The following is a 24,553-nucleotide window of genomic DNA, read 5'->3' as shown; positions in this document are numbered from 1 at the left end:
TTCGATTCAAACTCCATTCGATTCGATTCGATTCGATTCACTCCATTCGATTCGAATCGATTCGAGATCGATCGATTGATTCGATTCAGTTCATATTAGTTTATTTCAACATTACTATTATTATTCTTATTGATATCATTATTATTATTTTTTATAATGTAGTTATTATTATTATTATTATTATTATTATTTTTATTTTTATATTTATTATATTACTATTATATTTATTAATAATTAATTCGTATTGTTTATACTATTATATTTATATTTAATATATTTATTATTATTATTATTATTATCATTATTATCATCATTATTATTATTATTATATTATATTTATTATTTTACTAATATATTCATTATTATTAATATTATTGATAATATATTTAATATTATTATATTAATAAGTTATAATATTATATTTATTATTTTATTAATATACTCATTATTATTAATATTATTAATCACATATTTATTATTATTATTATTATTATATTTAATATTATTATATTAATAAGTTATTATATTAGACCTATTATTATTATTATATTATTATTTATTTTTTAGTTATTATTATTAATATATTTTATTATTATTAATAATGTTATCATTTATATTACTAATATATTATTATTATTACTATATTTATTATTATATTACTATTTTATTTTTTATATATCTTATTAAATTATTATTATTAGATTATATTAATATATTATTATTATTAATGAATAATATTATAATAATATTTATTATTATTATTATTATTATTATTATTATTATTATTATTATTATTATTATTGGTATTATTTTTATTATAATATTTAGTATTATTATTATTATTAATATAATCTTTTTATTATTAGTTCGATTCGATTCGATTTAGTTCAGATCGATTCGATTGATTGATTCATTCCATTCGATTCGATTGATTCGATTCACTCCATTCGATTCGATTGATTCGATTCGATTGATTCAGTTGATTCGATTCAGACAATTTCAGTCCAAAAGAACAGGGCCTTATTAATCCAAGATTTCATTATAGGCCAAGGCGGTTTTATACAAGTACTCATCCCTTTGTAATGCTCCGATAATGTCGATACTTATTATTACGTATTGGAAAATGAGATGGGGATACCGGGTGTTACTCAATTTGAGTAACGCCCGGGGTAAAATGGTAAATTATTCAAGTATTTTGAATTTCCTCCCTTGATTTTTAAATTTTAAACAAACTAATGGCAAAGGGTATTTTAGGCACTCCAAATATTACAATTAGTTACAACAAAATTAAAATGTTTGATTTAAAGATTTGGCCGAAATATTTTCAGTTATTATCCACTCAATTTTGTAGGCAAAGATAGAACTCCAATTTTTTTTGGAGGAGAGTCCATTATAAGCCATTATTAATGGATGTTTATTAAGAAGAAAGCAAATTTGAGATCAAAGTTCATTCCTTCCCATATGAATAATGCGTATCACATTTGTAAGCTACTTCACATCCTTTATTAATAGAGTGATATTTTCAACATTGATAAAACTCATAAAAGCACATGCACTACCCATTACATAACTTTGGGCTTTGAATATAGTCCATAACCATATGTTTCTTGATTAATTTCATAATTCACTAGACGACCACAATTAGACACGATTAGCACTAATTATCTTGATAAAATTATCGTAATAAATTACGAATTAAAATTAACATGAGACCTATAAGTTTGGCCAGCTTGCCACCCATAAGGAATGACGTCATTTAAGACCAAAGTATTTCCGGACCCCTTTTCGGTGAGCCTAAAGTACATAGCCCGCATTTAAGGCCCAAGTTGCGCCCCAAGATTCGAACATGTTTATCCATCCACTTAATTGGGATCGGAGCTCCACTTTTGCAATGCCCGTTCCATCTTCATACTCTATTGTTGCTGCAAAGTAGTACGGGTTTGAACCCGGGTCCACACTTACCGCCACCGTCACTCCTGGATAGTTACACTTTACCCTGTTCCATGCATGTATTATGAGGTTATCATATTCAGTCTAGGCGACTTTATACAAGAAATTTATAAAAACGGATATTTTAATAACTACTATTTTTTAAACAAATGGGTTATGGGATTTGTATTAATAGATCCGTTTTACCCAATTTACGCGTACGATCTAAGTCATCTAACAAAAGAGTAACTATTTAAACAAATAACGTAGCACATGTTAGGTTTTAACAATTTTGTCGCTCCTTATATCGTAGCATTTGTAGTGTTATATTTCGGTTTGGGTATCGGTAGCAGTATTACTCAACACAACTTAATATAATCTCGTTAAATGCAATTAATATTCCATAAAAAATACGGTGAAATGTTGACGTAGTAACTAAAAATCTTGATAATTCGGTGTTAGACTGATATCACAGACGATAGTAAAAACCGTATAGAAATGAAATAAAGGATGTAGTATAATATACATTCTATATTGGACTTGAAGAACTCCGGCATTTCGCAATTGATCATCAAGCCTGGGTTTAGCTAAAGCTCCGAAAGCAGCGCCACTAAGATCAAAATGTATTGCTTCAGAGGTGCATCCTGGACACTCATCTGTTATTGTTATTGTCACTATATTTCCTGAGCATGCTCTATGTCCTGTACATTTCACCTATTTAATTCAAGCACAACAAAAACAATCGTATTAGAGAAGACGGTGTTACAATAATACTCCGTATTAGCTAATTATTTCGGAGCAAATATTAATGAATACTAAGTTATCACTAATTAGATGGACTAATAAAAATTTCATGCGAGACTGCTCCATATTTATTATTACGTGAGACGGTCTATTAAGAGAGTGGTTACTTAATAAATGTCTATACGAGTAACAAAAACCGACTTGGTAGCAGACTCCGCATCCTTGGCCTGATTGATAAATTGAGGGTCCTCCAGCAGATATCATTCCAGAAAACGGAGCACGTTCGACTGCATCCTTGTAACCACAAGCTCCACCTACACACCATGATAGATCGCTAGAATTACCTTTATTTTCGATCATCCTTCCATAAATTAACACAGCAAGTGATTTAAATTTTAATTTAAAAATTTGGTCGAGTTGTATAACGACTTTTTTATTTTCTTTCCCTTGTGCACAACGTAAGTCGTTTGCACTCTATAGACATTTACGTAACAACAAGTTTATAAATTATAAACAATATTTTTATGCCCGCGTTTAACTGAAAATTAATCACACACAAAGCATGAAAGTTAAATATGGCCTTCTTTCTAAATCATACCATCACTTCCAGCTAGGGCAGAGTACGGATCGGGTATTTGATCCAAAGTGCTAGTTCGGATCGGATATCCATATTAGAAATCCTGAAGTTAGATATCCAATATCCAAACCAAAGTCTCGGATATCCAATGTTCGGGTATCCAAAATAATCGGATCGGATGCGGATATCCATCGGATATCCATACTTTTGAATTTACTTTAAAATTAAGTTTGAAACACGATTATATTAATAGTTTTACATGATGATTTTCTTTCATATTCTTATTCCAATGTTCTCGGTATAAAATTTAAGTACCACCTAGATATTTCTCTAATATTTTAACATTAATTAAGTTGTATATCAAATAAAATTTTATTTTCTCGAAATTATACTAGAAAACTATAGTTTCGGATCAGATCGGATATCCAAATGTTTTAATTCTAATATCCATATCCAAACCAAAACCAAAGATTTCGGATCAGATATCCAAACCAAACTTAACTTTCGGATCGGATATCCAAACATTCGGATCGGATGCGGATCGGATATCGGATCAGTTTGGATCATCGGATTTTTTGCTCTGCCCTACTTCCAGCCCCATGCGGCGGTCCATACCATGTTGCGCCGGCTGGATGCCAGCCGAAATTGATATTCCGATCCCTTATTGACACATTCACAAGTTTAGGATTAAAACAATGACCACATTTTAAAAGAACAAAACTAGCTAGTAATAACATAAGAAATTTTGTTGAGGACGGGTAATTAAGAAAATAACGTGTCATTTCGAGTTAAGCAATTTGAAAAAAAAACTTATTATAATCATTAAATTAATAATCCTTGAGTATTTATAAGGTTTAAGGGGGAAATCAGTATTTGTCACCATCAAATTAGCACTAATTCGATAATTATTTAGGGTTTAACTTAGTAGTAAGTTATTTCCAACATGTGTTCATAATTAAAATTGTTACGTAGTTGGGAGAATTATTAAGGAAGCAATGCTAATTAAAGGTTTAAACGACGAGTGTTCCAGCTAATTATATTGAATTCACGATAATTTCTGTAAATGATCTATATACATGCACATGCACGTACATGCAATCATTCTATTTTATGGGATAAAAAAATTATCAGAATTTAGGAAAGGGGGGAGATTATAATTATTCATAACGCGTAAGATCATTTGTATTATTTGTTCGTCCATAACAATTATAAGAAGACCATATATTGTGCTCTTATCGAAATGTTTTTTTTTTTTTTTTTGATGACGAGGGGGTTGAATCTCCCCCGGCCCCATGCATTCTCGCACCACCACATGGACCATGTAAGCCACCTCCTTCGGGGGCTGCAGTGGCCAAGTGATCATCGCCCCAGCTGGTAGTCGAACCCGGGACCTCTCAACTCCTGCATTTCTGCAAGCTTCAAGGTTTAACCCGGCTACCACTGGACTAACACCACTTGGCGAAATGTTAATTGTACGAGAATGTCATCTTTTCAAACTCGTTGAGTTTTTGTATCAGGAGTGTCGTAGTTTGCTTGTCTAACCTGAGAATATTAAGTCGAACGGAAAATTTCCCCGTCAGAACTACCATTTTTCAATTGCACCACCTTTAATCGAAGCACAAATTAAAAGCACAAACTCCTAAATTTTTATTTCTTTTTAAAGTACTCCGTATTAGTAAATAAATATATTGTATATATTTAGATATCGATATTGTGATTACGTTCACACTGTATTAGCTGAGTATATATTGTAAAACACTGATCAATTAATATTCACGGAATATACTTCTTTCATGGTATCAGTAGTATTAGGTTTTCTCTCTCACAAACCCTAAAACTCAGCCGCCGTCCGATCATCAGCCACGGCTATGACAAAAGACGCCAGCACCACTTCCTCCGGTGATGGAGCCACTGGTAAGTCCAACCTCCACCCGGTTTATTCCGTCACCAATATTCTCAATAAAGTCCGTATGCTCGACGGAGTTAAGGTAAATTACTCCGCTTGGGTAAAAGTGTTCACCCTCCATGCACGAGGGTACAAGGTGCTTCATCACATCGACGGTACCAAACCGCCAGCCGAGAACGATCCCTCGTATGCGTTATGGTGCGAGATTGACGCACATGTCCTTCAGTGGATCTACGGATCCATTTCAGACGATCTTCTTTTACGTATTCTCGAGGCTGACTCCACGGCCCATGAGGCGTTGTTACGACTCAAGAATCATTATCATAACAACAAGGGATCGCGCGCGGCGGCATTGGAACACGAGTTCACACACATGTCCTTGGAGAAGGCTTCGTCTCTTGATAATTACTGTCAACGCCTCAAGGATTTGGCGACTCAACTGACCGATGTTGGTAGCACCGTGGATGACCAACGGTTGGTTCTGCAATTAGTTCGAGGCTTGCCCTCGGAATATGACGTAGTCGGGGCGTTTATCAATCAGCAACTTCTGTCCTTTGAAACCGCACGGAGCATGCTCCAATTAGAGGAGCAGCACAAGTCGGCACGATCCGAGAACACACATGCTGCTGCCCTTGCCGCACTGCCACCTTGCGACGCGTCGACGTCAAACCATCGGTAACTCCTCCTCTTCTTCTCGTGGTAATAATAATTGGAATGGCAATAAGAAAAATCACAAACAGAAGGGAGGCAAAAATGGAGGATGGCGCTATCAGGAGAAAGGGGGAGGCAACTCGGGGAATGGGAAGGTCTCGAATGTTGGTCCAACACCAATCACTGTACCTGTATGGCTGAGTATACCGTGGAATGCCCGCTGGGGTGTACCACCGTGCCCTTACCCTAGCCAGCAGGGGTGGGCTTCTCCATGGCAGCCGCAGCAACCTCGTCCCAACTCTGCTGCACAGCCGCGATTTTCCGTCCCTGCCTCCACATATGGGCAGGCCTATGTTGCTGCTCCGTCAAGTGGCTATGAGCCTTCGCAATTGGGTCAAGCTTTTCAGACTATGACGCTTTACCCACCCGACAACGCGCAATGGGTTATGGACACAGGCGCCTCGTCGCATCTCACATCCGAGTCAGGTATTCTAAATCCTCCTTTTAATTTGAGTCGTATTCGGTCTATTTTTGTTGGTAACGGTAAGTCCATTCCAATTTTGGGTTCGGGTCATGCGTCCCTACACCTCCCTAACCGAAAATTGTTTCTAAATAATGTCCTTTACGCCCCAAACATTATTAAAAACCTTATTTTCGTTCGTCAATTTACTAAGGATAATAATGTTACTGTAGAATTTGACCTCACTGGTTTCTCTGTGAAGGATATTCGGACTGGGACAACGATAATGAGGAGCAATAGTACCGGTACTCTCTACCCTGTGTCAGCCACGTCTTCAAAAGAGACGCCTATAATTGTTCTCGCTGAGTCGTCACATGACCCGTGGCACTCTCGCCTTGGTCATCCTGGCCACAATATTATTAATTTTCTTAATAGTCAAAAATTTATTCGTTGTAATAAGGAGCCTCGCTCCCAACTTTGTCATTCTTGTCAGGTCGGTAAACACAAACGTCTTCCTTTCAATGACTCAAATTCTATGTCTGTTTTCCGTTTGATATTATTCATTGCGATTTATGGACATCCCCTCTCCTTAGCAAAAGTGGATTTAAATATTATATGGTACTTATCGACAATTACACTCAATACGTTTGGGTCTATCCACTTAAATTCAAATCTGAAGCGTTTCCCAAATTTCTACAATTCTGTGCTTTAGTTCACACTCAATTTTCAAACGATATTAAAAGCTTTCAGTGTGACATGGGTCGTGAATTTGATAATTCTTCATTCCACAAACTTGCCCAACACCACGGTCTAACTCTCCGCTTCTCGTGTCCACACACATCCCCTCAAAACGGTAAAGCAGAACGCATGATCCGTCGTCTAAATGAGATAATGCTTACCCTTCTCCCACCTTCTGGGTTGATGCCCTACACACTGCCACATATCTTCATAATATCCTACCCTCTAAACTTCTCTCATACCGATCCCCTGCTTCCGCTCTCTACCTCCGCCACCCCACATATGATCATCTTCGAGTCTTTGGATGTCTTTGTTACCCCAATACTTCCGCCACTCGCCAAGATAAACTTCAACCCAGATCCACTCGTTGTGTCTTCTTAGGCTATCCCGCAAATTACCGAGGGTACCGGTGTCTTGAGCTCGCTACTGGTAAAATATTGTTGTCCCGGCATGTTACCTTCGATGAACATAACTTCCCTTTTACCAACGCCAACCCACACCCACCCGAGGATTATCAATTCCTCAACCCTCCTCTGCCTATTGATGACTTTGCCTACCCACCATCACCTGACCCACCAGCCCAACCCCACACCACCAGCCCAACCACGCCCTCGACCCCACAATCTCCATCTCCTTTGCATAACACCTCACCCATTCCCCACCCGTCAACTCTCCCGCCTCCTCGGACCCTCCCAACTCCACCGCCACCTCGGACCCACCCAACTCCCCGCCTCAACGCCCTCACCCCAGAACCCACAACCACGACAAACCACCCCCACCTCACTCCATGTCCACACGCGCCAGCCATGGGATCTTTAAACACATTGACCGTATGAACCTAATTGCCCATACTCCCAAGGCCGTTTCACCCTTACCCAAATCCCCAACCGAAGCCCTCCGTGACCCGAATTGGACTACCGCTATGAACACCGAGTATCGTGCTCTTATTGATAATCATACATGGGATTTAGTACCTCGTCCCTCGGATGCTCATGTGATTAGGTGTATGTGGCTATTTCGTCATAAATATCGTTCGATGGTAGTCGGAGCGCTATAAAGCGCGTTTGGTCGTTAATGGCAAAACACAACAAGTGGGTGTTGACTGTGACGTGACTTTTAGCCCCGTAGTTAAGCCAACCACAATTCGCACCGTGTTGAGTCCGGGTCATTAGTCGTTCTTGGCCCATTCATCAGTTGGATGTCAAGAATGTATTTTTACATGGTGATTTACATGAAACGGTGTTCATGCATCAACCTCCGGGCTTTGTCGACAAATCTCGACCGTCTCATGTGTGCAAATTACGCAAATCTTTGTACGGTCTTAAACAAGCCCCCCGGGCGTGGTATCATCGCTTTGCTACATTTATTACGTCCCAAGGTTTTCGAAGCAGCCTATCCGATGCCTCATTATTTATATATCGACAAGGGTATCACACTGCCTATTTACTTCTTTATGTCGATGATATTGTGATTACTGCTTCATCATCAAGTTTTTTGCAGCAAATTTTAGCATCTCTGTCACATGAATTCGCTATGACAGACCTCGGAGCTCTCCACCATTTTCTCAGTATCACTGTTACTCGGTCCAAAACAGGTCTTTTCTTAACTCAAGAACAGTATGCCAAATCTATTCTTGCGAGAGCTAACATGACTGGCTGCAATCCCTCGGCAACCCCAGTTGACACCTCGGCCAAATTGAGTGCCTCCGAAGGCCCTCCTGTTGCTGATCCCGCTCTCTATCGAAGTCTTGCAGGTGCACTTCAATATCTTACTATTACTCGTCCTGATATTACTTATGCGGTGCAGCAAATTTGCATGTTTATGCATGACCCGCGTGAGCCCCATATGCATTTTTTGAAACGCGTTTTGCGTTATATTAAAGGGACTATGGAGTATGGTATTACATTTACCGCTACCAAGTCATATACTCTTACGACTTATTCTGATGCTGACTGGGGCGGGTGTCCCTATTCCCGTCGCTCCACTTCCGGGTACTGTGTTTTTCTGGGTGACAATTTGATTTCTTGGTCTTCTAAACGACAAGCTACTGTCTCCCGTTCTAGTGCCGAAGCAGAATATAGGGGTGTCGCTAATGCAGTAGCTGAGACGACTTGGCTTCGCAATCTACTTCTTGAATTACGTATGTCAATTCGTACTGCCACTCTTGTCTACTGCGATAACATATCCGCCGTGTACCTCTCCGGCAATCCCGTCCAACACCAACGCACAAAACACATTGAGCTTGACATCCATTTTGTTCGAGAACAGGTGCAACTTGGACGTGTTCGCGTGTTACATATCCCTTCGCCATATCAATATGCCGACATTTTCACGAAGGGTCTCCCACGCCATCTATTTAATTTCTTTCGCTCCAGTCTCAGCGTTCGACCTCCTCCCGTTTTGACTGCGGGGGTGTATTAGTAAATAAATATATTGTATATATTTAGATATCGATATTGTGATTACGTTCACACTGTATTAGCTGAGTATATATTGTAAAACACTGATCAATTAATATTCACGGAATATACTTCTTTCACTCTGTAACCATTATGTTCATATGATAAGAACGACTTTGATAAATAATACGGAGTATTCAGTTATTCACATAAAAAAAAAGTGAATTACAACCACTAGGAGAAAGGTATAATAATAACATAAGATAACCTGATCTTACAATACCGTTTTTTTATAAAATCAAATACTTTTTTATATAAGGGTATTTTTTTTTATATGTATACAAATGATTGAGACGGATAACGGAGAAATGATGGGATATCCCACATTTTTGAAATTTAATATTCTTGGTCGTTTTTTTCTAACCATAGAAATAATTGACCCCAAATCTACGGTAAGCTGATTATGATGAAAGCTCCGTTGATTTGTTTGTGAGCGTAGAAGATTTAGGTACGTACCGTCTTGAATTTTTTTATTAAGATTTAATGTTTCAAAATGGCCGTTAATGGAGGTTATTGGTAGTTAAAAAAGTACTTTTATTTTGTAATTATGCACGTAAGATGTAACGTTTGCACATGATCAGTTGAATTCTTGAGTTTGCTTGTCGAAGTTGGTCGGTCTAGTTCGTAGGATTGAGAATATATTACAAAATTTATCTAATTTGTTGGCTCTATTGATAAAAATAATTTCTTATTCAAAAGTTAAGATTGTATATTCGTCTTAAACGTATATATGTCAAATATAATATATACGATATAATTTCGTTTTCTCACAGTAAACTAAACACGCATGGGAGTTTCTATCGACTTTAAATTTCTCTACAAAAATTAAATACGAATACATGCATGTTCTTAAATATATACTAGTCTTTGTAATCAAAGTACAATACCTTTTAGTTAAATTTCAATGACAATACTATTTTACGAGCAGTAATAAGTTGTTCACCTTTATTTTTTAGGAGACTTTTAAATAATATGTATAATTTTTCATGGTATACATACCATATTTTCTTTATAAACTTCATAGAACATGTTTATTATTAAGATTCATCTTCTTAAAACAACAAAGGGAGTAATAATAGCTCAATGCATCTTTTTACCTCTCGATTAACATTGATATAGACATTCATGTATATATAGTAATACAATCACTTTTTTTTTGTGAAATTACAAAACAAAAACAACTTTATCATCATCCCGATATCTCAAATACTTCTGTCTTAAATCCAGAGTAATGGATCGGATGTTCATACCTATTAGAGTACAGAATGGAATGAAAGTTATTATCTTTTCACCCATTCACTTACATATATAGACAACTCACAAGTAAGTTCATGATTCAACATATTCATAACAATCTAGAAATAATTAATTCATAATAGCAATTAATTAAATTTATTAATTAATTGCCATTAAAATTAACCCGAGAACGATAAGTTTGGCCAGCTTTCCATCCAACAGGAATTATATTAGTCAAGATTAAAGTGTTTCCAGACTGCTCTTCAGTCAACCTTATAGAAAAAGGTGGTTGAAGAACAACTCCAGTATTTACGGCCCAAGTTACACCCGATGAATCACGCATGTTTATCCATCCATTACTTGATTGGGCTTGGAGCTCCACTTTCGATAAACCGGTTCCTTCTACATACTCTATTGCTACTGCCAAGTAATATGGGTTTGATCCCGGGTCGACTCTTACTTGTACTGTCACTCCTGGATAGTCACATTCTACCCTGCACCCCAACAATAATTATACTTAAATTAGCTTGTCGTATAACAACAATAATTAGGTTGTATCATACAGTGGTCTTATATAAGTCAAACTTAAGGTTAATCAATTACGTAAGTATACGCTCATGTGTTTCTAATTAATTAATTACCGACGAGTATTATCCGTTTCACTATTACTCTATGTATTATATAAGTATAATGTTATATTGTTATGTCATGTATGTTACATTGATGTATATTTTGTAATACTCCGTGTTTTCTATGAGACTGGTAGTTGTAAATTACGTTATTGCTTACATACATTCTATATTCGAGTTGAATAACTCCAGCGTTTCGAAGCTGATCAGCAAGGCCGGATTTCGCCAAGGCTCCAAAAGCTGTACCACTTAGATCAAAATGGGCTGTTTCAGAATTAGAATTAGTACACCCTGGACACTCATCTGTTATTGTTACTGTCACTGGATTTCCTGAGCATGCTTCATTTTCCGTGCATTTTACCTGTTTTGGCTCAAAGATCAAGAAAAGTGAAAGGGATTATTTATAAGCAAGCAGACGTGGAAGCTTGTGGATAATCAAATTATCCTTGAAAAACATTTTTAAAATCGAAAAGTAAACAAATGAATGTGACACCTTAAAATGAAATATATAAACAAATAGCGGGGGCATACGAGTTAATGATAATGGATCATATGCTTTCATGCATGTATGATGTATGTATGAAATTATGAATGTGACATTATTACCTCATAGCAAACTCCACATCCTTTGTCGTTTTGGTAAATTGAAGGTCCTCCGGCAGAGATCATGGAAGAATATGGATATTTATTTACGGTATCCCTGAAACCGCAAGCTCCACCTATATTTGCATCCAACGTATTTATAGTTAAGATTTAAAACAGATTACGGAGTATTATTATTAAGGTGCACGATGTAAAGCAATGAGTTATTATACGTTATACAAGTATACAACGGTCTTATTTAAGTTTTGTGGAATAATAAAATATGATTAATTGAAGTTAATTAGAGACACAAAACTAATAGGTACACCAATATATAATAATATTTTTGGAGTAGCATTTTCTTTTTACTTCATACCATCACTTCCGGCGCCATTAGCAGCTCCATACCACGTTGCTTCAGCCAGAGACCAGCCGGAACCATAACTTTGAGCATACATTGATGCATTCAATAGTTTAGGATTGAAACATTGACAACATTGGATAAGAACAATGAAGGTTAGTAACCTAAGAAACATTGTAGATAAGGAGGAATTAAGAAAATAATATTGGTAAGCCGTACTTGAAAGTATGATGATCTGAGTGAAGAAAATTGATAGTATTTATAGAGTAAGAAAAGATTTGATGAACGTGCCATATTCGAAATTAAGCCTTTAATTGGGGAAGATTGTTAGAATAAGTCCTCGTGAAAATGTTAAATTTATATAGTGTATCATTCATCTTACTCCCTTCGTCCCGGTACGGTCATTTGTTTATCTTTGATTTTAACACAAAAACTAAGGAGATGGGGACATTCAGGAATCGGGGTATTGTTGAGTGACAAGTGGACAACGACGTTATTATCTGAATTGTCAAATTACCTAACAAAATTATTTTCAATATAAAATGATAAACAAATATATAAGATACTTATAAATAAAATAGATAAATATATAATCGAAATAAAGGAGTTGTATTTTAATCCTTGCATGTGGCCGTTATAAAATGTGTTTTTGTTATTCTAATAGATTGAACTATTTGAGCAATGGAGCTATAGTCATGAATAACATGGCATGATGAATTGATTACATATGATGTGTGCACTGTGCAGGGGTGAAAATGAAAACTAAACAACCGTAGCCGCAAATTAGGAAATTAGTCCATACATACATTGACTTTGTTGCTATTAATTGATCTCCTTTGATTTTGCATAATTTTGGGATTTAGGATTAATTTATTTATTTCATGATTTTACAATTTAGTTGTGATACTCATGACTAGACCTGATAAAATGGGTCAGATTCGAATGACCCGACTTGAAAAGGCTGACCCAAGACCCGAAAATGACCCGAGCTTACTTGACCCGAATATGACCTAAAACCCAAATTGACCCGACTCATACCCGACCCGAGTGACCCGATTTGCCAGGTCTACAGTCATGACCAATTAGATTAATTAGTAAGTGTTTATGCTACCTTAACTACATAACTTGGATTCGAGTTCTGAAATAAAGGGAGAGTTTATTATGAGTGGTTCTACGTTGACGAAATTTGACGGAATAAAAAAAAACTTATGGTCATGCTTTGTTGTTTTTATGAAAGTACCACTGATATTTTTTTTTAAAAAAATGAAGGGATGTTACTCAAAAAACTAAAAAACAGAAATATTTTTTTTTTTCAAATAAGCATACTATATCACGAATAAGCATTTTACCCAAGATAGATCATTTGTTGCCATGGAGCTGTTGGAGGTCTTTGAAATCCAGCGCTACCTAAACCCTCCTCTGAGTACCTCTAAAATCACCCCATCTTTCGCTTGTTTAACCTTCACAAAATCACAACGGAAGTAGCTCTTTAATTAGCCCCATGCCCCTCCAGTCTCCACCCCCTTTCTTTAGGGGGTGTTTGGTTCATTCATTAGAGGTATGAGGTATGGGTTTGGAATGAGCCAAACTCATACCAAGTGTTTGTTTGGCGAATTCGGGGGTTTCATACCCATACCCTAAACCCATGAGGTATGGGTTTCTCATACCCAAGGAGGGGAGTGGGTATGAGATTGATACCCATAAGTATCAAATTATGATTAACAAAAATGTGAAAATAAATATTATAACATATTGAAAATGAAATATTTTATATTATTTGATTAAATCTTTATTCTCATGATTTAATATGTTTAAATTATTAATTAAAGTCTTGGATTTTACATATTTCAACTTTTACTTAGTTCAAACCCATACCGCTTACAATTGAAACAAACGCAAGGTATGAGGAATGGAGTTCCAACTCGATACCACCCAAGTATGATTTCTGATTCCAAACCCATACCCATGCGTGAAACAAACGCCCCCTTAGAAACTCTAAAATTGCTCACTCCCCAACTCTAGTCGTCACGTAATAACCCCGAGTTGTCCTGTGAAGAAACCTTAACAACCTTTTTCCCTTATTACCCATCTAATGAAAAGCAAATTCCCCTTTAATTTATAGAAAGTCACCTAATAATAACATAAAATAACATGAATTACATAAAATCAACTTTTTTTTCCCCTTATTATTACCCATCTAATGAATAGCAAATCCCCTATTTACTAAATGAATAGGTGAACTCCAAAATTTTCCCTCCAAAAAGCATCTTTATAAATAAGGAAACTATTGATAATTTAATTTTATTCACTAAATAAAGTAATTAATAATTATAATGTATTTCATTATATAATTTTTTTCATTAAATATTAACTTTTTCATCAAATTTTATAATTTTCACTAAACATTAAACTATAGTATTTTAAATAAAATATAAATAATAAAACACTATAAACTATTAGATCTTTTATTGATGCTATTATTTGAGAATGACTTGACTCATACTATGTATAAACAAGACTATAAATGAGAGAATTAATAAATTGGAATCATTATCTTTGTGATATAAAAAATAGTTTTTAAAAAATACATTTCAGCATGTTACTCAATTCTCTTTGACTAATTTTCAATTTTTATTTTTTTCTCAAAAAAATATACAATAACGACAAAATGAATAATTAATTAGATACCACTATTATTTTGTAGTTCAATTTTACTCAGTTCTCTTGAATAATTTTACAGTTCAATTTTTTTTTTCCGCATAACAAAATATAATGACATGAAATATGAAAAAATTAGTGAGGTATTAATTTAGCATTATCAAGTAATACAAAAGTAAAACTCTATAAATACCGCGCATTCATTGCGCGGGATCTAAACTAGTTTATTTATTATGCAAATCCGTCTTATATTTTATACAATATCCGTCTTACATAAATAGGGTAAAATCGTTTGAAACCAAGCCAAAATTCAACCAAAAAATTCAAAACCCTTAGTCATGCGATGATGGACGATGGGCGATCGCAGGATGAGATTTCTAAGTTATATAGTAAGATATTTTCCAAGGTATTTATTGAGGAGTCTACGATGGAATCCTCCTTCGTCTACTATCATCGTTGATGGGGCATATTCTCGCACCACGCGACCGAGTCAACATATTGAGCAAGGTCAAAGCCAAAAGACAAAGAAGTCAACGTATTAGATGACCCAACCGACGCATCCTGTCGGCCTGTCACTTGGGTCTCGGCTAGGCAACTAGCCAGCCGGGAGGCATATCCGCGTACTCACATCCAGTCCCCTCGGCATGGAGTCAACCAGGCCAGCCGGCCTGCCATGGGTCCCTCGGCCGAGGGTAGAGCAGTCTTTCCACCTGCTAGCCACTTGGCCACTTGGCCACTACGTGACAAAAGGTGAAAGTCTATAAATAATCCTCAATCCTCATTGAGAAAACGATCACCATTTCATCCGAAAACTATCCTAAAACTCACTAATAATCTGGTATAAACTCCCTTATCTCTCTACAATATACTTTGCCAAGTAACACACAACTTATCTCTTTAAGTTTACTGACTTGAGCGTCGGAGTGAGTACGCTCGGTACCAAGCCGAGCCCTCAGTTTGTTCATCTTTACAGGAGAGAGCGAAAGGAAGAGTTAAGCAAAGACATCATTCAACAAGCTTACGTGGTCATAACTCTGCTTCGCAATTACACCCGGAACAATTGGCGCCGTCTGTGGGAACTCATACTAAAAGCTGGTCACCTACCTTACAAAAAAAAACAACCAAAAACCATTCAAAGAGCTAAGAGGATGTCAAAACAACAAGAAGTAATTGTGATTGACGAAACCGCATTCTACCAGGATGACGCGTTCCCTAATTCTGAGATCGGGCAGTCCCCCACCGGCCGAGTCATTGAGCCGGTGAAGTACGGGATGCCGAGAGAGCCAGAAACACCACCGCCGACCGGCCAAGTCAAGTCACATGGGACATGTGGTCGATGCGACCAAATTGAAGCTATTCCTGGACCTCGATGGGTGGTACGCCGGTTACCCCCTGTCCACGGCGAGGCGGGCGCGCGCCCTCACGGGTGACCAGGGCCCACAAAGTGACTCCGAACAACTTGACCGGAGTAATACAAGGAGCTGGGCATGCAAGGACGCCGGCGGAGCCCGTGGTGCCAGTAGCAGACCAAAGTCCATCCCCCACTCGCGGGAGGACAGCGTCGCCGCGGCAATAACGAGGCCACCCCCGAAGAAATGAAAGAAGTCCGACTCTCCAAAGTCGGACAACAAGAAGCCCTTCCCGCCATATGGAGGGAAGCCGGACTAGGGTTGCGAGGAGCCGATCGCCGCGTGTCATTCGGCACGTGGTCAGACAGCCCCTCAGTGCCTATGTCCTCGAAGTCTCTGTGCCGACTAAACTGAAGCTGCCGCCCCTATCATACAAAGGGGATAGCGACCCAACCGACCATGCCGAGGCTTTCGAGTCATACATGTCGGTATAGGAGCAACCCGATGAGGTGTGGTGCCGAGTCTTCCCAACGACCCTCCACGGCATGGCTCAGAGTGGTACAAGGGGCTACCTAACGGCTCTGTATACTGCTATGCCGACCTGAGAGACAACTTCATAGCCCAGTACGCCTGCAATAAGAGAAGGGCCGTGGAGACATCATACTTCCTGACTATCCGACAGGGGGAGGACGAGTCCCTTCGAAGCTATGTGAAGAGGTTCGACGCAAAGTTCAGCCAGATCCGTGAGTGAACACCGAATCGTGGCCTTCGCAGATGATGAAAGGCCTCCCGAAAGGCGAGTTCAAAAACGAGCTGATCAAGTGCGAGGACCTCAACCTAGACACCGCCAGAAAGATGGTCGATCGAGCCGTAAAGGTGGAGGACTATCACAAGACCTGGGTAGGCCACAGTGAATCTTGGCACCCAGAGAGGAAGAGCCGCCGGGACAACGTTGATAATGGACGCCGTGACATGAATAGGTCACGGCCTGAGAGATTTAATAGGAAATGTAAACTCGGCGGGCGCCGGGGAGTTCGGGACCATACACCCATAAGCGGTACAGCGGTCTCACCCCCTGGTCAAATCACCGGCCGAGGTCTTTGCCCTAAGCAAGAATGAAGGGCAGAAATGGGCAAGGCCCCCCAAGGCGAGGGGGGACGACGACCTTAGCCAGTTTTGCGATTACCACCAACCAATGCCAAGCCACGTGTAAAGCATGCAGCCACGGAATGTCAATCGACATACAGTTACAAATCTTCTTCGACACGCTCCTTGGTATCTACTTGCCACCGGCCAGCTGATCAACCAAGCTTGGCGGACCGTAGGGCAATCAAAAGCACACGGCACTCTCAACCTTGGTCTCGGCCAGCGCCATTTTCTTTTCCACATCGGATGTCCATTACACAACCATGTGGATGGGGGATATGGTACGGCCTGAACAGAACCAAGCCGAGGAAGAAGAGGCCGGGAAAGAAGTTCAGCTTGCGCAGAATACGCTCAACACTCATCGAAGGTCCATACCACGGCATAGACTACGTTGGGGGCAAATTGATGGGGCATATTTTGCACCCGCTGACCGAGTCAACATATTGAGCAAGGTCAAAGCCAAAAGACAGCAAGTCAACGTATTAGACAGCCCAACCGACGCATCCTGTCGGCCTGTCACTTGGGTCTCGGCTAGGCAACTAGCCAGCCGGGAGGCATATCCGCGTACTCACATCCAGTCCCCTCGGCATGGAGTCAACCAGGCCATCCGGCCTGCCATAGGTCCCTCGGCCGAGGGTAGAGCGGTCTTTCCACCTGTTAGCCACTTGGCCACTTGGCCACTACGTGATAAAAGGTGAAAGTCTATAAATACTCCTCAATCCTCATTGAGAAAACGATCCAAATTTCATCCGAAAACTATCCTAAAACTCACTAATAATCTGGTATAAACTCCCTTATCTCTCTACAATATACTTTGCCAAGTAACACACAACTTATCTCTTTAAGTTTATTGACTTGAGCGTCGGAGTGAGTACGCTCGGAACCAAGCCGAGCCCTCAGTTTGTTCATCTTTACAGGAGAGAGCGAAAGGAAGAGTCAAGCAAAGACATCATTCAACAAGCTTACGTCGTCATAACTCTGATTCGGAATTACACCCGGAACAATCGTGAATCTGAAAAACAACGGCCTCTATCTTACTTCCGGGTATCTCTTTCTTCCCCCTTTTTTATTATTATTGTTATTATGGTTGTTAGTTTGTTACTGCTGTTGTGTTTTTATTGTTGATGAGGATGATGATTAATTTCAATTGGGGAAGGGATGGTGTTGGTGATGGCGAGGCGGCCGAAGGTTAGGGTTAGGCAAAGTGGTAACTTACGCATAATAATAACAGAGTGTTTGTAAGACTTGGCTTTGTTCAACCTAATTTCATTAATTTCAATACAACAACGACAATGTTCAAATTCCGATTCATATCCATAAAATGTGACTAAGTTTTTACGCTGGCCGCCAATTTCATTAATTCAATATATAAGATATCCGAGAAAGACACTATGGGCAAATTAGCCCATCTCTTTCTTTTAGTGCAAATTCACCCCATCAGTTATAACTTATGTGCAATTAAACTCCACACAAGATTTTCAGGTCAATTTCTCGCCGGAGAAAAATGACATGGGGTGAATTTGCACTACAAGAAAGAGATTGGGCTAATTTGCCCATAGGGTCAAATGTATGGGGCTTATATCAATATAAATATCAATAGGTTGATAGATACCCTGGTGATGATTTGTTACTACAACTTTGCGACAAGGATCATGTTCCATGGATTAAACAACACGTTAAGGACTCTGAGCTTCGTCATGTTCAAGATGCCATCAAGGAAGGAGTTGTTATACATGTCTATTGGGCTTTGGCCAACCCTTTCTGCCTAAATCTTAAGAAAGTATCCAAAGTCGTTGACGACTTGATGTTTACAACTCCGCAATCACCGTTTCTTTTCGCTTTGGTTTACTCACTTTATCCCCAGGTCTCATCTCTATATTCTTGCTCTCTGCTCTTTCTTTTACATTGTTTTATTTACGCCTTTCTTCATTACAGGATTTCTTATACAAGTTAGGCGTCGTCGATTATTGCATAAGCGAGTGGATGATTTGTGGAGCCAACTTTCGGTGTGGGGGAGACCAGGTTTGTCTTTGCTCTAGGGACTTTATTTTCCCATATCATTCCTCTTGTACTACATTTGTTAATTTATGTTTACTGTTAATTTATAGGGTCTCGCAGTTGATGAAGTGTGCAAGTTAATTGTCCGTCAGAAGATCGACAAGGACAAATATTCCTTCGTGACAGAATATGATATCATTTCCTTGCCCAATGTAAATTCCTTAACCTTGCTAGTTTTGATTGCAGTTCATTTATTATGACTACATGTCTTATCTTCATGTTATTTTCCTTGTGCAGGACTATGATAACCAATGTTGCGAGAATAGATTTCTGACTCCCTCTCCTCTCTATATCGTAAGCTCTAGTCATACATGTTGATTTTCACTCTCCTTTTGTCTTCCCTAGTCACAGCAGTCTTGATTATTTCTTGGCTGTACTGATTTATGTATTTATATGTTTGCTTGTTGATCCTTTTTCCCCAGTGCTATGAAGAAGAGGATGATAAAAAAGTAACTGTAAGTGCTGGTGGTACCTTCACCATATATGCCACTTCTCTTGGCTTTGAGGTGTAGTATCTGTATCTATCGTCATTCTACATTTATTTTTTCTTGTTGATGCAGGATACTATTCTCCTTGATATTAAGGCTGTAGTTGACAAGATTGAAATTTTAGATATTGCAAAGGTCAAACTTCAGATATTATTACATTATTGATTATACATCATACTAACAAAGATTCCAAAGCTGTTTAATGGATCAACTTATCTGCCAACACTATTTTCTTTATTACAAGTGCAGGTTGATGACTATACTCGCTTACTGATTAAGATCTTCAGAGGAGATACTGTGACTGAAAATGAAGCTTTAGCAAATATATATGAACCTGTATTTGCCAAAGCTCTGGAAATCATTTATACCACAGACTTCCAAAATTCTCCTTGACTTCCCTACCTTTCCAAGGACGGTCTTTCACACGAAGACATAATATGTTCCTTTGAGTGTAGCCTATGCATGATTTTAAGAAATGTGATAGCACCGGTAAGTATTCTTGGTACCTGGTTTCTTCAAGATTGGAGTTTCGAAATATTCTTTATTAATTTCTTTGGTTGCAGTTGGAAAGGCACCTGCCAAAGGTACTGGATCCTTTCTATCAATTGTGCGATTCCAGATCTCTTGAGTTATCTCCTGAAGTCTGTGAAATAATCCAAGTTGCCGAGCTTCGTCGGATAGCCCTAGGGAGTCGTTTTATTGGCTTGAAGCATTTAATGTGGGCTTTTTATGAATGCGGATATGGTAACACTTGATAAAATTAACCTTACCTCGCCTTGTTCTATATTTTTCAGCTAAATGTAGTTAAGTCGTGCTCTTGTATCTGAGCCTTTCCTTTGTGGGTATACACAGGGCTTCCTGTTAATTTCTGGAGGGAGACAAATATCATTTCTGACGATGGAGATTATCCTCCTTATCATGTCTATGTGGCTTCTGTCAAGTTGGCTATGTTGTTTGGTATAATCTCTCTGCCCTTCTTATTTGTCTTGCCTGTAATGCAAAAACATCCGCTTTTTGTTGTTTCATCTTCAAAATAACTTGTGCCGGTAGTCTCATTGACTTGTAGATATGGAGTATATTATTTGTTTCCTGAACACTGTCCGTCAGAAGTGTATCTAGTTTCCGTCTCAATCTTGACCATGACAAGCTACATTACCAAACATTAAGTAGTAGTAGTTTCTAACTTCTAATTATCCGTAGGTCTCGTCTTTTATTTTCAAGTATGCCAAAAGCTACTTTTTCAGATTCTATGGTGTATCCTCGTACTCATATAGTGTCGTGACATCCTATGAACTTTATAAGCAAATCACAATTTTATTGTTAATTTTATCTAACTTAAAGTTTATGATGTTTGGATAGATAACCCCAAGGGCATATAAGTAAGGACTGTGAAAGTAAATTAGAAATGATGCCACAGTTGACATTTCTAGTTCCGCCATATTGGGATTCTGCTTGGATTTTGTTCAGCTTGGTGCTTTTGAAGGGCTGGCTGCGAAATCACTTTGTATCTGTCTGTAACATACTAACATGTACTTTTGGCCTTCAGGAGAAAAAGTTGTGAAACTTCAGCATTTTGTCTTTGCCATTCTTCGATGGGAACTTATTGGCGATGGAGAGCAGGTAAGCTTATAAATATCTTGGTTTGCCGAAGTTGGTCGTTTTGCTTTCTTCAAGTTTGTAATATAGACATGGTACTATCTTTTTTTTTATCGGTGCAAGGTGATTGAAATGGAAGAGGACTTCAGAGGTTATATGGAAGGTTTGTCACCCTTCTTACCATATTGTAGTTCCGATTTGTTTTGAAGTCACACTATTAGAACTTTTGGGTTGTTATAGGAGCTGTCTTTCAAGCCATTGTTGATATTTATTGTTGTTTTCATGCTTAGTTTTGGATAGCATTAAGAAGACCAAGGTTGCGTCCGAGGGTATCATTGAAAAGGATCTAGAAGAAACAGGGAATGACAATATTTCGAATAAGAAACGCAGGATTGAGATGACCGAACTGAGCTCGAAACAAGGGGAGAATATGAGGTCGATTTGCTCCCGACTCCAAACCAGAGGAAAATGCCGAGTTATGATTTTTTGCTTATAGTCGTCTTTTGAGATATACATGCATGTACAGTCCGGAAGCAGCAGAGGTAGAGGGACATGGTTCTCAAGCCTGACAAATGTCTTTGCAGCTCAATTGCATAAAATCTGCCTTCTTATGGTTACCAAAAAACATCTTTGACACTTCCGTATGATTTGTGCTTGGTGACATTGAGTAGTCAAGCTCAAAAACCATTGATTATTGTTGGACGATAAAGCTACACTTTACTTATCCTATCTTATATACTTGTATAAAAAGGGGATACGGATGCCATTTTATTCTTTAGTTTAATTCCTTATGGAGTTTCTTATTTCCCCTCACTCAATCAATCACTACCTTCCCCAGCCTCTTTCATTACATCGGCTTAATTTTTTTAACAAATTATTTAGGACAGTCGTATATTAGAATTAGAGGAGTTGTTAATTTAATTTTTATAAATGTGTATAGAGGAAATAAATTAAATACTAACCACAATGATGGAGTTAATATATCTATAGTAATGTCTACTCGTTAATGACTCATTATATTTTCTTCCTTCCGTATGTGTATAGTGTTGATTATTATTGTATATGAATACATGATATCGTTGAATATTAATACCAAATGTAATATGTATCATAAAATTTATGTAATAGTGAAACTATGGCTGTTATAGACTAATAGTTATGACTGGGGGCTTCTGGTTATGGTATTGCATTTCATTCGATAAATGTTGCAGGATACAATAACCATGGCTAGTCTCGTAAATCTCAATTCTATTGATTCCCTGCTTGTTTCTGGTGAGCTTTGGTCAAAGCTTTCTTAAAGTTTATTTCTAATGGTATATTACCAATGTACTGAGGTCGTTTAGTCATATTGTCGCCTTAATTCATATAGGACAATAAAATTGAAATGAAGGTGGCATAAATTAAAGTGTATGAGATATGTCGAGATAACCTACGTATCATACGTTAAGATTATGGTAGTGTACTAGTGTGGTATTGACGTATTGCGGTGCTTATCAAGCACAAATTAGGTGTCTCTCATCGATTATTTTTACAATGACTCAAAGTAGCATATTATATTTTTTCGTTATCATCAAATGTATACTTGATATAAGTTATTTGTCTAATTTAAGTTTTAGAAAGGCTATAATAAATCTGCCTAACTCTGAAAGCCGAATGTCACACCCGACCTGATCAGACTCACAACTTATCCAATTTGACTAAATATTTGACTCGATCCACGACCAACCGTAACTAAACCGAACTCGACCCTATCTATTAAAAAATTTACTCCAACCTAAGTCAACATGACCCGAACACACTTTGGCCCCGATCAACGAACTATCCGAGCTGAACTGAACTTGACCTGATTTAATATTTTGACCAAACTTGACTTCAAACAAAATCTATAAATATTATTAAAAGGGTAAACCTTAAAAGTCACGTACACAATGTCACCTCGAATTACTAAATGTCACCCTGCATTACCAAAACTACACATCACCAATCCTCCATGTAGTATGATGTATTTAATTAAGAGGTTAATTCATGTTTGTATAATGATCCACTAGTTTTGTGACCCGTGAAAATCACGGGTTTGACTTTTTTTGTTGTTTTGTTTTCGGTGTATTGTTCGTGAAAGTTTTTTTTGCCTTTTTCTGTATTTTCTTTTTTACTTGGAGATATATTATAGTTAGGGTATTTTGAAATTTTGTGATATGAGTCAAAACTATGTAATGAGGAATGACACCAAAATTTCTAAATCTGTATGATGGTTTGATTTGTCTTAATGACAACCCCTAAGTTAGTATTCCATTTTAATATTCGAGCATTGTAACCACTAAATTAAACTTACTTAAACGAAACAAAAATACTTGGTATATTTGAAATAAAAGTAAAAAAGAATAAAATATTAATTGTTTATACCTCGACATTTCACGTTTAGATCCTTGGTAAGTAACTCTGAAAATAAACAAAAATAAATTAGAATCCAATTAAATAGAGTGTAAAAGACTACACAAAAGTATGCAAATAATAAATTATATGTGAATGGAAGTCCCCCCGCCTTTTTGTGGTCTTATTTATAATCTTGGATTATATGACTTTTATTGATATATCTCTTGAGTTATCGGTTATAATTGATCTAAATAAACCCTCCTAGTGCTAATGATAATGAGAGTTATTGAAATTAAACTTTAATGAATTATAATGAGTTGATGTAAACATCATTTTAATGAGTTAATTTAACCAATTTTTATTTTTTGTCTTTTTAGTTGCCAAAATCATTAACGATAATGGAGTAATGAAAAGTTTAATGCATATTTCTTAGAGAGTTTTTTAAGGTTCTTACATAGTCGTTTATTTAGCCAATTTTTATTTTTTGTCTTTATAGTTACCAAAATCATTACTCATGTAGTTATGAAAATTTTAGTGCATATTTATCTTTATTTTGTCTTTTTAGTTACCAAGATCATTAGTCATGATTATGAAAAATTTAGTGCATATTTAT

General features: G+C 37.4%; 2 protein-coding genes and 1 pseudogene across 2 annotated transcripts; 1 reads left to right on the top strand and 2 right to left on the bottom strand.

The window, feature by feature from the left end:
• Positions 1-1,586: 1,586 nt before the first annotated feature.
• LOC141594233 (expansin-B15-like) lies at positions 1,587-3,170 on the bottom strand (annotated as a pseudogene).
• Positions 3,171-10,595: 7,425 nt separating this feature from the next.
• On the bottom strand, positions 10,596-12,552 carry LOC141594232 (expansin-B15-like). The gene is made up of 4 exons (XM_074414375.1): positions 12,288-12,552; positions 11,936-12,048; positions 11,494-11,690; positions 10,596-11,194 (listed from the first exon to the last, which is right to left on the bottom strand). Exons 1-4 carry the CDS (start codon positions 12,445-12,447, stop codon positions 10,864-10,866), a joined length of 801 nt encoding a protein of 266 aa, XP_074270476.1. The 5' UTR covers positions 12,448-12,552; the 3' UTR covers positions 10,596-10,863.
• A 7,803-nt stretch (positions 12,553-20,355) lies between these two features.
• Positions 20,356-22,382, top strand: LOC141596648 (uncharacterized). Its single transcript, XM_074416858.1, has 6 exons — positions 20,356-20,460; positions 20,535-20,715; positions 20,824-20,928; positions 21,518-21,591; positions 21,691-21,730; positions 21,858-22,382. Exons 1-6 carry the CDS (start codon positions 20,434-20,436, stop codon positions 22,061-22,063), a joined length of 633 nt encoding a protein of 210 aa, XP_074272959.1. The 5' UTR covers positions 20,356-20,433; the 3' UTR covers positions 22,064-22,382.
• The last annotated feature ends 2,171 nt before the right edge of the window (positions 22,383-24,553 follow it).

Source organism: Silene latifolia, chromosome 8 (genome assembly GCF_048544455.1).
Source record: "Silene latifolia isolate original U9 population chromosome 8, ASM4854445v1, whole genome shotgun sequence".
In the NCBI taxonomy this organism is placed as follows: domain Eukaryota; kingdom Viridiplantae; phylum Streptophyta; class Magnoliopsida; order Caryophyllales; family Caryophyllaceae; genus Silene; species Silene latifolia.
Note: the sequence above shows the minus strand (reverse complement) of the source record. Positions and strands in the feature narration are given on the sequence as shown.